Source organism: Dipodomys spectabilis, unplaced genomic scaffold (genome assembly GCF_019054845.1).
Source record: "Dipodomys spectabilis isolate Male_0828 unplaced genomic scaffold, ASM1905484v1 ptg000463l, whole genome shotgun sequence".
In the NCBI taxonomy this organism is placed as follows: Eukaryota; Metazoa; Chordata; class Mammalia; order Rodentia; family Heteromyidae; genus Dipodomys; species Dipodomys spectabilis.
In genome coordinates, this window is record NW_024871140.1 from 1 (window position 1) to 15,046 (window position 15,046).

Genomic DNA, 15,046 nt, shown 5'->3' on the forward strand with positions numbered 1-15,046 from the left:
TTTCCCCATCTCCTCCACAAGTTATACTGACATCAAATATAGTGAAAGCAGGGGTTATACTGTGGGGGAGGGGCATACAAAGCAACAAAGAGATAATCTTATAAATGTGTTAGAAACACATGCATGAAAGAAAAAAACATTAAAATACACATCTAAGGGTTCATTTTCCTGACATCACATTATCTGACCTTTTCCGCTTGACTCATACATATACTAGATATTACAAATAAGGGAAACCATGGGACCTACGTTTCTTTGGGCCTGGCTTACTTCACTTAATATAATTTTTTCCAAGTTTTTCCATTTCCTAACAAATGGGGGCAATGTCATTCTTTCTGATGGAGGCATAGAATTCCATTGTGTATATATACCACATTTTCTTGATCCATTCATCTACTGAGGGGCATCTGGGTTGGTTCCATATCTTAGCTATGGTAAATAATGCTGCAATAAACATAGTTGTGCTGGTAGCTTTAGTGTGGTCTTGTTTGTAAACATTAGGGTAAATGCCCAAAAGTGGGATTGCTGGGTCATAGGGGAGCTCTATGTGAAGTCTTTTGAGGAACCTCCATACTGCTTTCCAAAGTGGTTTCAAATCTTAATCCTCAGATCTCAGCCTCCTGAGTTTATGTGGCTTCTGCAGTAAATTTTTAAAGTTTTCATTGAGAATTTTCTGATTCAGCCTATTTTCTATAAAATTTTGAAGATTTTTTTGCAATTTTTAAATGTTTTTTTTATGTAAAAATAGTGTACAGAGGGGTTTCAGTTACATGAGTAAGGTAATGAGTACATTTCCTATCGAGCATTGTTACCTCCTCCTTTGTTTCCCCCTACCATCCCTTTCCTACCCACCTCCCCAATACCCCCCTTCCCCCAAAGTTGGAAAGTTTGTTTTCTACATAGTGTCTTGTACCTCTCATTGTTAAAATGGGTTAACCTGTATCCTTGTTTCAGCATTTTGTTATTTCCCTTCCCCTCCCCCAATTAGAAAAATGTATATAAAAGATGCAGGGCACTGACATCAAATACCAAGAAAACAAGGGTTATACTATGGGGGAAAGAATTGCATTTTTTTGTGTGTTGTGAATGAAACTCAGATACTACAATGTGATCCCTAAGATAAATTGTGATTTAGAACAACCTCCTAGACAATATTGTTATAGGATTTCATAGAAAGTTTGAGGTAAGAAATATCTTGAGAGCTATAAACACAGATGTCTATACAATTAAAATAGAACATGTGCCTGGTGCTGGTGACTCACACCTGTAATCCTAGCTACTCAGGAGGCTGAGATTTGAGGATCGTGGTTCAAAGCCAGCCCAGGCAGGAAAGTCTGTGAGACTTTGATCTTCAATTAACCACCAGAAAACCAGAAGTGGTACTGTGGCTCAAGTGATAGAGATCTTGCCTTGAGCTGAAGAGCTGAGGGACAGTGCCCAGGCCCAGAGTTCAAGCCCCATGACGGACCAAAAAAAAAAGAGAGAGAGAGAGAATACTTTAAACTATTTTAAACTATATTTTAAACTATTTTTCTTTCTAAAAAAATATACTACCAACTGAGAGGAATAGAAGCATTTTGAAGCTTTTTTTTTTTTAACTAGTCCTGGGCCTCAAACTCTGGGCTTGGGTGCTGTCCCTGAGCTCCTTTTTGCTCAAGGCTAGTGCTATACCACTTGAACCACAGCACCATATCCAGCTTTTTCTGTGGTAAGAAAAGCCACAGCACCATGTCCAGCTTTTTCTGTGGTAAGGAAAAACTTTTTCTTATAGGTAAGAATCTCGTGGTCTTTCCTGTCCATGCTGGCTTTGAATCATGATCCTCAGATCTCAGCCCCCTCTATAGCTAGGTTACAGGTATGAACCACCAGCACCTAGCAGGAATGTGAAGCATTTTAACTTGATGATTTTATTCACACATATATCTCTCTATATATGATCACGATGTATATAAACATATACATACAAAATGATTAACCTGCAACCTAAGTTTAGTTGCACAAATATCTACTTTTCACAGTATTCACCTCAGCTGATATAAAATCTCTGGTGTAAAATCTGAGGTTCCAGCATTGTAGACATCACTCATGCCCCTGATCACCCCAGCCTTTTGCTCTGTACTTTTCTAGGATGTGGCTTCGGCTTCATATCCATCTGAACACAAAAGGTGATTGGTATTTTGCTATCAGTAACTACAATCTACAATTAGAAAAAAAATGTTTGAGTAGTGGCAACAGAAGCATCAGAAAATCACAAAATTATCAGAAAAATAACCATTCTGGAAGGCTGTGGATCTCAGCATTGTTCTGTGTTAAGAGCATTTATTTTATAAGCACCTTACAGATGCATGAATGGATGGCTTTATAGGAAACCAAGTTGTAGAAATAAGTAAGATTGAAGCTTTCCATAAAGAGAAAAAACTCTATGGAAGGTAAAATATCAACACAAAGAGAAAAAGAATGTATCTGGGTTTTATTTTAATTTAGACAAGTGCAACTGAATGAATTTTCACTGCTTTAACTTTGAAGGGTTAAGGTTCATGAATGGTTTTGAGCACACAACCCAAGGATGTAATTTTCCCTGTAGTTACGAGGACAGCCCACAGCATTCTCGCCAAATATGAATGCAGTCTGGCCTTCACCACAGAATGAATCGGCTAACATTGTGTTTATGGAGAGTAAGCTCCAAGCTTTGTTAAATGTTGGATTTATAACTGTGTGTCATCGATAACAACATATCTAAAGCTGAAAGTAAAATGAATTATTTCATTAAGTATAAAAGAGTGCAATAATGCCTCTATGTCAACTCATTGATGTAAACATATAGTCATAAATTGGAGAAATTACAATATGGAGATATAACACAAACCTTTTTTCTCTAACTAACACAAATAGAACACAGAAAATGAGATTTAACCCCATCAGAGGTTGTTTTGGAAATTCTAATAGTAAAGGGATTGTCAACAACACTTAGTTTGTTGGACAGCTGTTCCAAGTCCTGGGTTGCTGCAGGTTTGTTCTACATTTCTTTATGTCATTTCAGAGAAATGGCCAGTAGTGTCTTCTTTGTGATTTAGTGTCTCCTTTGTGGTTAATGTGTTTAAAGATACTATCACACCATATTGTCAAATCAACCCTTCATGAGAGAACATGTTTGCTTCTGGAGTGGGCTCAGCAAAGTTCAAATCATAGGTTATCAAGGAAAACCTTGTACTTGTAGAGGAAGTTTTTTAAAAAAATCACTCAGTTGTTTGTCTTAGGTGTTCAGAAATTTTGCTTGGATGTTTCCAGAAATCTCTTCTGGAATTCTGTCTATAGTGAACTATTCATAAAGGGCTAAGAGTTGATTTTCTTTTTTTTCTAGGATCCCCTGCCCTGACTGGAACTGGAACAATCAATGTCATCATAGATGACATCAATGACAATGTCCCCACTTTTGCCAGCAAAATGTATTTCACAGAGATTTCTGAAGATGCACCCACTGGAACCGATGTGTTGTTGGTAAATGCTTCAGATGCAGATGCATCAACAAATGCAGTCATAAGGTCAGTGCATTTGATTTTGTGGACATTGTTGTGTGTGTGTGTGTGTGTGTGTGTGTGTGTGTGTGTGTGTGTGTGTGTGTGTGTGTGTGTATTCACATGTGTGTTCATGGTATGCTTAAGCCAAGAGCTTAGGTGCTCTCCCTTGGCTATTTTGCTCAAAGCAAGAGCTAGAGATTCACTTCTGGCTTTTTAATAATTAATTAGAGATAAGAGTTTCATAGACTTTCCTTTCTTAGGCTCACTTGAAACTGTGATCTAGTTCTCAGACTCTTGAGTAACTCGGTCACAGGTATGGGTAACTGTTTGTTTCTCCATTCATCAGTGGACTCTGCACCCAGTGAGTGTACTGTTTAGGAAATGCAGCCAGGGTGTGTCAGGTTCACAAGTCACCTCGTGTCAAGTTCACAATGATAATTGGGCAAAGCTACCATCACCAGCCCAGAGTCACTGTGAGGCAAAATATATCTAACTCTTTATGGGACAACCAATTATTTACAATTTACTGCCAAACCTAATAAGAATATTTCTTAGTGTAAAAGTTTATTTTACTCTATGTAAATGCTCTTAATATTGAGGATTATTTAGAGAATGGTAAAGCAGCTGAATTATTTCAGTTGACTGAACTAATTTGTCGTCTTCTGCATGCGTTCTGAATTTACAAGATAAGATTTTCCAATCTGGTCACCTGTGGCTCATTGCTGCACTGCTAGCTGCTCAGGAGGCTGCAATCTGAGGATCATGGTTCAAGGCCAGCCTGAGCAAAAAAGTTTCAAGACTAGAGGGAAAAAAAAACAAGCAACAGTTTGAAGGCCTGAATTCAAGATTCTGTACTGGCACACACACACACACACACACACACACACACACACACACACACACAAACACAAAACAGATTTTCTAATTTTCTAGGGAAAATATCAATAATACAAACATTTTTACACACACAACCTTAGTGTGTGTTGTGTGTGGGTGTTACTTAAATTCAAATGTGAGAAAGTTCAAAGTAGAGCATTATCTGAAGAGAGTGGGGAAATTGTAGTCAAACGTGGAACATGAATGAATATTGTAACAACTTGATTGGTAGTTTTGTTCCTTGCTACTAATTTCCAATTAAGAAAGTCATCTCAGAAAACCATCTTTAATTAGTGTTTTGCTATTGGCAAAGATGACTGAGTTAGAGTAGGAAGCTTGAGGTCTTTTTTCTTTCAATTAATGAACACTTTCTGACTTTATTGACAAAAGCATTTGCCAAGCATGATAAGGTATCTGCTGTCTTCAACACATCATTCTTTGTAAGGTAGAAAACCAAATGCAAATAAATATGATGGTTTCAGATAATGATGATAGTCTGGGAATAAAACAAAATAATAAAAACTAAATAAAACAGGGTATCAAAATAGATACTATCAAAGAAGGCTTTTAGATTTGATCTTGTGGTTGGTGTCATATTCATCAGTTTTTGCCATTCTTGCTGTGTAAATACCTGAAGGAATTCCACTAGGGGAACAATTTGTTTTGGCTTATGGTCTCCGTGGCCTCAGTCTGTGGGGCAGTGATTCTGTGTTCTTAAAATCAAAGTTAGAGCATCATGGTGGCTAGAGCTTGTGAAAGAGGAGACTGACCATCGCATGGCAGCCAGGATGCAGGAAGAAGTCCTGGACTGGGCTCAGAGTTAAGGTGAAGACATTCCCCTTCCACAGACTCATCCCATATAAACATTCTGGCACAGTTTTGTTTGTCTCTATGAATGCAAGAAGCCATTGGTCAGGTCTGAGCCCTCAGGACATATCTCTATAAATGCCCTCATGGCAGGCCCTGAGGCAAGTGTTATTGATCCCCTCCACTGTACTGGCCCATCCCAGTACAGTAGTGCATTGAAGAGATCTTAGAAATGAAAACTAAGCCCTTAGTAAGTACCATAGCTTTATTGCTTGTTGGGAATTGAAGAGCAAGTATTGTCAGTTTCATGTATAGACAGAGTTGCTTTTGCTGTGAAGGTGATGTCTTTTTACTGCACCCTCTACAGGGATGCAGTCTATGTCTTAGTTTCTTTTTTCCTTTTTCTTTTTCTTTTTGGTGCTGAAATCAAGGCCTGGGAACTCTCCTTTAGCATGTTTTGCTCTGGTGCTCTACTACTGGAGCCACAGCTCCACTTCTGGATAAGAGTCTCAGAGGCTTTCCTTCCCAGGCTGGCTTCAAACAGTGATCCTCAGATGTCAGCTTGCTGAGCAGCTAAGATTACAGGTGTGAGCCACTTGTGCCCAGCAAAGGCAGTGTCTTCACATGTAGAAAATCGAATCATTCAAATCCCTTTGTGAAAGACCTTGGCTGACCCATGCAAGCTCTGCTGTCCTGACCTATTCACTACTTACTACTATCACATCAGCTATTAAATTCTCAATTAACAATCAGTGAATTGGGGAAGACACACACAGATCCTAATAAATGATACCACTCCAAGGTAGTGATCTTTAAGTTAAATATCAGGAAGGGTGAAGGATGAGCTCGGTGCTTTTATCTAAGAAAGCCAGAGTATCTGGATACAAAGGATAAAGGGGACAGAGAGAGACCAGAGACTGCCAGATCATACAGACCATATGGTGAGGAATTAGGATTTTAACTTTAAGTATAAGTAGGAAACCATTGGGGTGTTTAAAAAACTATGGAAATACATAAACTTTCTGCATCTGAACTGGATAGAGAGAGGGAGAGAGAGGAAGGAGGAGGAGGAGAAGGAGAAGAAGAAGAAGGAGAAGAAGAAGAAGGAGAAGGAGAAGGAAGAAGAAGAAAGAAGAAGAGGAAGAAGAGAGAAGAGGAAGAGGAGAAGGAGGAGGAGGAGGAGGAGAAGAGGAAGAAGAAGGAGGAGGAGGAGGAGGAGGAGGAGGAGGAGGAGGAGGAGGAGGAGGAGGAGGAGGAGGAGGAGGAGGAGGAGGAGGAGGAGGAGGAGAAGGAGGAGAAGGAGAAGAAGGAGAAGAAGAAGGAGAAGAAGGAGAAGAAGGAGAAGAAGGAGAAGAAGGAGAAGAAGGAGAAGAAGGAGAAGAAGGAGAAGAAGAAGGAGAAGGAAGAAGAAGAAAGAAGAAGAGGAAGAGGAGAGAAGAGGAAGAGGAGAAGGAGGAGGAGGAGGAGGAGGAGGAGGAGGAGGAGGAGGAGGAGGAGGAGAAGGAGAAGAAGAAGAAGAAGAAGAAGAAGAAGAAGAAGAAGAAGAAGAAGAAGAAGAAGAAGAAGAAGAAGAGGAAGAAGAAGAAGGAAGAAGAAGAAGAAAGAAGAGGAGGAGGAGGAGGAGGTAGAGGAGGATAATGTGAAGGAGGAGGAAGAGAAGGAGGAGGAAGAGGAGAAGGAGGAGGAGGAAGAAGATGAGAAAAAAAGGAAGAGGAGAGAAAGTGGAGAGGAGAGGAGGAGTGAGTAGAAACACACAGAGAAGAGGAGAAGAGAGGAAAGGAGGAGAGAAAGATGAGAAGAGAGGAGAGAAGGATGAGAAGAGATAGGAGAAAAAGACAACAGGAGAGAAGAGAGGGGAGACAGAGGAGTCATCAGTGTTTAGAGGACATTTAAAACCAGGGAATTGAATGAAATACATTAGAAGAAAGTGTAATGAGAAAAAGAAACTAGAATTTGTTCTTAAAATTTTTTCAATACATAAATGGTGGTTTCTTTTTCCCCAAAGGAAAACCTGTGGAGGGAGTTCGGAAGGGCTGGCCAGAGATATAGGAAAGAAATCTGGAAGGGTTGTTTACAGTCATTGTGAAAGGAAACAATAGCACACCAGCTCTCTTCAGAGGCCAGGGCCTAGCTCTAAGTGAGATTTTCCCCTCCTAGAGGACAAAAGAATTCAATCCTTGACTATAGACAGAAATTAGTCTGATACTCAGAGAAATTCTGTCCATTGTCATCTATAAGCCTGTGTGTTATTTAGCTTAACATATCCAGGAGTAAGGCATGGTCAAAATTTTCCTAGGGATAAACCTCAAAAGGCTTAGAAACACCCTATGCAAAATACAGACAATGAAATCCATAACCTGAGATTTGGTCCAAAATCTCCAGTTGCATGTTGCAAGTTGAGTCATATAATCAAGCAGTGTGGACTTAAATAATTACTAATTGCTGAATAGGGACAAATGATTATCTCTAGATGTTGTAGTAATTTAGAGGAGATTAAGACAGATTCTGGGCTTGGAGAGTCCATGGCTACAATACAAAATTGTTTGAAGTTGCACCCACTGGCTCCATTTTACCAACGATGCGCTCCCTCCTCTCAGAGTCTCCCAATTTAGCCAACCACAGCAGTGATTCAAACCTGTAATCTAGACAATGAGGAGGCTGAGATCTGAGGATTGCAGTGCAAAACCAGACCAGGCTGGAGAGGCTGAGAAACTCTCATCTCCAGTTAACCAGTAAAAAAAAAAGCCAGAAGTGGAGCTGTATCTCAAGTGGTAGAGTCCCAGCTTTGAGCAAGAGAAGCTAAAGGACAATGTCCAAGAGCTTAGTTCAAGCCCTAGCACTGACACACATCAATCAATAAATCAATCAATTGATGATTGAATGTCAATCAATAATCAGTCAATCAATAATCTCCCAACTCCAATTGTCTATGGCAGTCTAACCCAGTCACCCTATAAATGGCAGTTTGTCTTCCAGTGCTTATCTTCCACAAATTCCCAAATAGCCCACATTTCATCTCTGATCATTTTCTGCTCCTGCAAAAGGAGTCAGAGTTTTCCTAAGCCTTAGAGCTGTGTTAAAATCCTTCTATAGCATAGATTAGTGCTAAGAAAAATACTACTTGCTGACCTGATTTGGCCCAGATCCTGCTTTTGTAAATGAAGTATGATTGAACCACACCCATGCCCACTGCTTTGTGCCCTGTGTGGCTGGCTCTGCACTGCTGTGGTGGGCTTCAGATAGCAACAAAGATCTCATGACCTACCAAGCTAATATTGATTCTTACTAAGTTTACCAAAACGCTTTGCCCACCCCGGCCTGTGGCAGTTTTTCTCACTTTGCAACAACATTCTAAGGTAAGTAGCTGTTCAAAATTTAACATTCCTGGGTGCCCCTAGTCCACACTTTTAATCCTTGGTACTCAGGAGGCCGAGAACAAAGGATCACAGTTCAAAGCCAGCCCTAGTAGGAAACTCTGTGAGACTCAAATCCAACCACCAAAAAGGTAGTGGAGCAGTGGTTCAAGTAGTAGGGCAATATCCTTGAACAATATAGTTAAGGGACCTTAGGCCTTGAGTTCAAGCCCTGGGACTAGCACACATACACACACAAACACAGACACACAGACACACAGACACACACACACACACACACACACACACACACAATATTTACTCTAAACTTTTCTTGTCCAAAGAAGGCTTAATTTGAATCATGTTTGTTAAGTGTTTGTGTATGTTATGTTCCCAATTTATCACTTTTTAACAATTTCAAAAGGTGTCCTTTTCTTCACTTTCTATGTGTTGTATCTCCATTTAGGAGCTAATCTTGAAACAATGTTTTATTTTAGATTTACTAATCCATGTCTGCTTTTTAGTTTGTCTAGCCATTTAACTATCAAAATATATAGATGCGGTATGATACATTATATATAATAGATTTTATTTTTTTCTGGTCTATTTCCTCTTTATTGAAGATTATTGCAGTTCTTTTGTACATTATTTATTTATTTATTTTTATTTTTTTAAGGGGTAGACCTGCTGGAACCAGGCAAGGTTAGCACTCCACGTGGCTGGGAAAGGCCTGGGAATGAGAGAGAGCTGGGAAAGAGAGGAAAAAGAGAGGAAAGAGCTAGAAAAGAGCAGAGAGAGCAAGGAAAGAGCAGAGAGAGAGAACAGAGAGAGCTAGAAAAGAGCAGTGAGAGAGCAGAGAGAGAGAAGAGAGAGAGCAGAGAGAGCCAGAGCCGAGAGCAGAGAGAGCAGAGAGCGCTAGAAAAGAACACAGAGAGGATATTTATTTATGTTTATTGTGAGAATACCATACAGAGGAGTTACAGTTTCATGGGCAAGATAACGAGTACATTTCTTATCAAGCATTGTAGCCTCCTCCTTTGTTTCCCCTTCCCATCCCTTCCCATCCTCCCCTCTCCCCCAACTCGATCCTCCCCCCAATCCCCCACCAAAGTTGTAAAGTTTGTTTTTCCACATAACGACTTGTACATCTCATTGTTGCAATGGGTCCACCTTTATCCCTAGTTAAAAGATTGTTTTTGCCCTTCCCCTCCACAAATTATACCAACATCAAATACAGTGAAAGTATGGATTATACCGTGGGGGAGGGACATACAAAGCAACATAGAAATCATCTTATAAATATGTTAGAAACAATTGCATGAAAGGAAAAAAACATTTGAATACTTATCTTGGGGTTCATTCCTCTAACATCAACTTTATAACTACACCCTACATATGTTCTTTTATGTATATAAAACTAGATTTTGGAGTGCTTACCATGTGTCAGTTTTTTTTGCCAATTCCTTTTCATAAAAGAATTCCATCAATACTCCTAATGAGTATAAATGTGATCACTACTTTATAGACAGAGAAAGAAAGAAAAATGGTAAGAAATTTGATGAATTTACATGTTGTTGGTGGGGTTAACCTTATGCCCAAGTGAACTGTATGTAAAAGTTCTGCCTCTTCATCATTACTCAGTGACAATATTCACCCAGCAGTGATGCTAAGAACATCCACTGGAGATGACTTACCCGAACGAATTCAGCACAAGAGTCTTAGGGTGGTGACTACTCTCAATCTGTGTATATTATTTGAAGCAGCGATGTCTTACTGTTCAGCAAGTAGGTGAACACATTTGCTGATTTGCATTGAAGTAAAGTACTGTAAAGCAATACTACATTGATGTACCTTAAGCAAGAGTGCACTGCCCTCAGCCCTCATGTACAGCATAGCTTGTCTTTACTCAAGTCCCTCAGCTGAGTTAGACCTTCCTCACAACATAGTGTAATGGGAAATTAGCATGTTGAAGTCATAAAGACAGAAATTGGACTCCATATGTGCCATTTATCTACTGTGCATTTTTTGTTAATTTTTCTTAGATTTAGATGTAGTATGTACAAAACAAACAACAAATGAACAATCAACAACAAATCCAAAGCTGAAAATAAGTCCTTAGGCTAATTGGGAGGGTTTTGGTTTTAGGCTAGTACTAGTACTTGATCTCAGGGTCTGGGCTTTGTCCCCAAGCTTTTCTGTTTAAGACTACTGCTCTTTCACTTGAGCCACAATTCTATTTCTGACTTTTTGAACATTTATTTTGGAGGTAGGAATCTTATGAACTCTCCTGCCTGTGCTGACTATGAACTGCAGTCTGTATATTGCAGCCCCCTAAGTAGCTAGGATTACAGGCCTGAGCCACTGGTGCCCAACTCTCATTATGAGTTTTAAATGTGAGAATATATATATATATTATATACTTATGTATAAATATACATTTATATAAAATTATTTAATATAAATAGATGTATATATATTCTCTATATAAATTATATTCTAGGCTATATATACATATATACATATTCAGTGTATTCAGTATAAATTAAAAAGTTATCAACATGATGGAAATATTTAAAGATCACCATCGATGTGTTTAACTGTTAAGAAGATATCACAGTACAATCTAAAAAAGTTTATAGCCTTACAATAATAGATAAAGACTATAGTCATGAGAAGTGAATCAGCTCCATATATGAGAGGTGGCTAAAACCTGGACATAGGTTGTAGCTTAGAGACCATTTACAGAGATGTTTTTACTTCTTTTCAGTCATTATTTTAAATTAAAACTATAAATGTGCAATCCCGTGGTGATATAGACTATCTCAAAAAGGTCATAACTATTTTAATCTTCAACAACACTTAAATATGTCATCTGCTTTTAAGCAGAAAATCATATTAGCTTGCACAATAGCATAAAATAAAAAATGCAAATTTATAGAATAAGATTCCCAACCAGGCCCTAGTGGCTCACTCCTGTAATCCTATTCAGTGTCTGAGATCTGAATATTGTGGCTCAAAACCAGCCCAGACAGGAAAGTCCATGAGGCTCTTATCTCCAATTAACCACCAAAAAGACAGAAGTGGAAGTGTGGCTCAAGTGGTAGAGCACCAGCCTTGAGCAAAAAACTAAATGAGAGCACAAGACCCTGAGTGTAAGACCCACTAATGGCAAACAATATAAATGTTCCCTGATTATATGATTATTTTGTGAGACCTGGAGCAGACACCACATCATTTGCCATTTGCCTTTCAATCCATTACTTCCTCTATAACATTGTGTTCTTGATGTATAGGAAAGATCCAGGCACAAATTTGCATATTTTATTATTCATTTTTATTGGTGCTTGTAAATTTTTAGGCAAAAAACTATTGCTTTGAACTTTGTTGTCAGAAAAGTGTTAGAAACATTCATAGCTTTAAGAATATCTTTTTAATTATTAAATTACTTAATAATGTCTACATCTATTGATAGCAGCAAGTTTTTGATTTTTAGCTTGATAAGGAAAATAGCTACCGTTTATCAGGGCAGTCATTGTACTTTGTAGAAAGCCATTTCTGGCCTAGGAAGTGATTCTGCCTTTTGGCTGTGCCCCAAAGTGTTAAAATCTGTGCAATGCCTAGTGTCTCATCAGAACTGATGTCATTTCTCAGCTAAACTCCTTCTTTCCTCCTTTTGGGGGTTATACTTTTTTAGGAATTCTATTTTTTAAAAAATCAGCTTCCAACTTTCAGTATTTCAATAAAATATGGTAAAACACTAAAATGCTTGTTTTAGACTGTGAGTATAAGAAAGGAATGAACACATCACAAGATGAACTTTACTTTCTTTCCTGAGTTTCTGAGACAGGTCCTCTTGCTACCAAAACATATTCTTAGCTCTATCTAAAACACCAATATCTTTGTTGATATAAAGAGGAAAAGATGTTAAGTACATCTATTTTCTTCTTAACCTCCATAAATGATTTTGATCCTTCGAGTTGAGCTGCTTTTTATTTATTTATTAATTAATAGCTTAATCTCTGGGAATCTCATCTCAAACACAGCACCATAAATAAGTGCTTCTAAAAGAAGAAAGAAGATATTCTCAGTGGAAATTCTTTCTGGTTAACCAGTCTGGCTAGCATCAAACTGTCCATGAAGGTGTCAAATTCTCCTGACATAGCCATATGAGGAATGACCAATGAGAGAATTAGTATACAGGAATGTCTCTGTGTAAATAATTGGATCGTTAGCTGCTCTGAATGGACAGTACTGCCAAATATAGTGTTTTGTCTTTAAAGAATAAGATCTTCAACTGATTTCTCCTGGTTTAATATGGTGTACAGCAGAAAAATAATTTTTAAGCTTGATTTAAAAAATATTCATTTGTGGGCTGGGAAGGTTGCTCAGTGGTAGAGTGCTTGCCTTGCATGCATAAAGCCCTGGGTTCAATTCCTCAGCACCACATAAGCAGAAAAAGCCAGAAGTGGCACTGTGGCTCAAGTGGTAGAGTGCTTGCCTTGAGCTGAAGAGCTCAGAGGCAGTGCCCAGGCCCAGAGTTCAAGCCCAGAACTGGCAAAAAAATAAATAAAAAAATAAAGAATATTCATTTGTAATCTTGGCCACTCACCACAATACTAGTACAAAAGCCATAACGTATACTTCCAACCACATTCATTTAAAATACAGCACTGTTCTTCATTTCTTTTGTGTCCCCATATGCCTTCACAGACCTGAAAACTTTTCAGAGAATTGTTTGAGGTCACTGGGCATTTTTTAAATAAATGCTGCCAATGTGATGGTCATACAAAATTTGAAGTAGTCATCTCATATTCCTGCACTGTGCTGTGATCTCCTCTACACTTCTGCCTCCATGTTTAAAGCTTCATAAAAAAGACGTTACAATCTCGTAACTAAAAGAATGATTGCCTCTCTCTCATCTCTGCTTTAGTTACAGCATCATGGGTGGAGACGCTCAGTTCACCATCAACCCATCCACAGGACAAATCATCACCAGTGCATTGCTAGACAGGGAAACCAAAGATAACTATACTTTAGTGGTGGTCGCCAGTGATGCCGGGTCCCCAGAGTCTCTCTCCAGTTCCACCAGTGTGCTGGTCACTGTGGCCGATGTCAATGATAATCCACCAAGATTTCAGCACCATCCATATGTCACCCACATCCCATCTCCTGCTCCACCAGGTAATTGACTAAAGCCAAGGCTCCATGGAGATAGGCAAGCTGTGCATCAGATGTTTCCTATGAGCATTTTTTTCCATTATTTGTGTTTCTGAAATAACATACTTTTAGAAATCCTCTAAAATTCAAATTGTTTTTCCCAACAATATGGAAGACAACTTGAATTTCATTCTAACAAATCGAGTCCTTTAACTCCAAAGTTTTATAAAAGAATTTAGAGATGGTTGTGATCTTTATCTTCTATTAAGTTGAGTACATATAATTCCTAAAAAAGCCATATCTTCCATATTAATGTATGGTAAATGTTTAGATATTACTTCCTAGTGGATATAGGTTCTGCCCTAAACTATACTTAAATGTGGAGAGAATTTTCTATTTTTTTCATGTCCCATCTGGGAGGTACTAGATATTCAAACATAATGGTTCATTGAAAACAAATATTTCTTCAATACTTTATAGATACATGAAAAAACTGTTTAATAACTGGATAATTCAAAATGATATATTGTTAGTCCAGTCTTGCTGAAAGAAAAAAATTTGATTAGCCTCTATAAATGGCCATTTTAAAAATTAAAAACATCTGTATTATTTTACCTTTTACATGTAGTCTGATATCATTGACTCACAATGACATACTCTCAAAAACTGTGCATCTTTGCTTGTATTGTTTTTTGTCTTATCTTCTTGGTACTGGGGATCAAATCCAGGATGGTGCATTTGTTTGGAAAATACCTTGCCAGTGAGCTACATCCCAATCCATTCTTATTTAAACAAGAAAATGTACTAATATAGCTTATGTTTAATTCAATCTTCTTTGCTTAAAAAGAATTTAAATTGGAGGAAAGGATTTAGTTTTCCTTCTCTTAGTGATCTTTGATCTTCTCAAGTTGAGAATGGTCTAGTCAATGCCAATTGAAAGCACCATATCTGTGAACTCAAGTCCTGTGTCCCTCCTGAGAGTCTTTAGACAAAATGGGGCTGGCAGGCATGATTCTAATTGCATCTGATGTGTGGTCATGCAGTGCGGAGTCTCTCATACAACATGAGGGTCCTTGTCCTCATTACATTTGCATTATTAATAAGTATTCCTAGCCTTTAAAAAATAAATTTAAGATGTTTCACTTTGTTAACTATCTCTTCAGTGAGAGTGTTTTGACAGAGTGTCTGCCTGAATATTTTAAAGATGTCCTCAAGGAAGATTTTCTTCTGCCTGAATATTTTTAAGATATGTCCTCAAGGAAGATTTTCTTCATATTTCTGCTAAAATCTGTTGCCTTGGCATGCATTCTATGTACTATGTTTCAAAATCTAAAT

The 15,046-nt window shown here is 38.2% G+C and overlaps 1 protein-coding gene across 1 annotated transcript in view; it reads left to right on the forward strand.

Annotated features, from left to right (window-relative positions):
• Nucleotides 1-2,584: 2,584 nt before the first annotated feature.
• LOC122098180 (protocadherin Fat 4-like) overlaps nt 2,585-15,046 on the forward strand; it is a gene marked incomplete at its 5' end in the record, with an annotated part of 49,285 nt that continues 36,823 nt past the window's right edge. The window contains 3 exons of the mRNA XM_042668673.1: nt 2,585-2,675; nt 3,362-3,542; nt 13,485-13,735. Coding sequence (XP_042524607.1) covers nt 2,585-2,675; nt 3,362-3,542; nt 13,485-13,735 — 523 coding nt within the window. The remainder of the gene's footprint in view (nt 2,676-3,361; nt 3,543-13,484; nt 13,736-15,046) is intronic.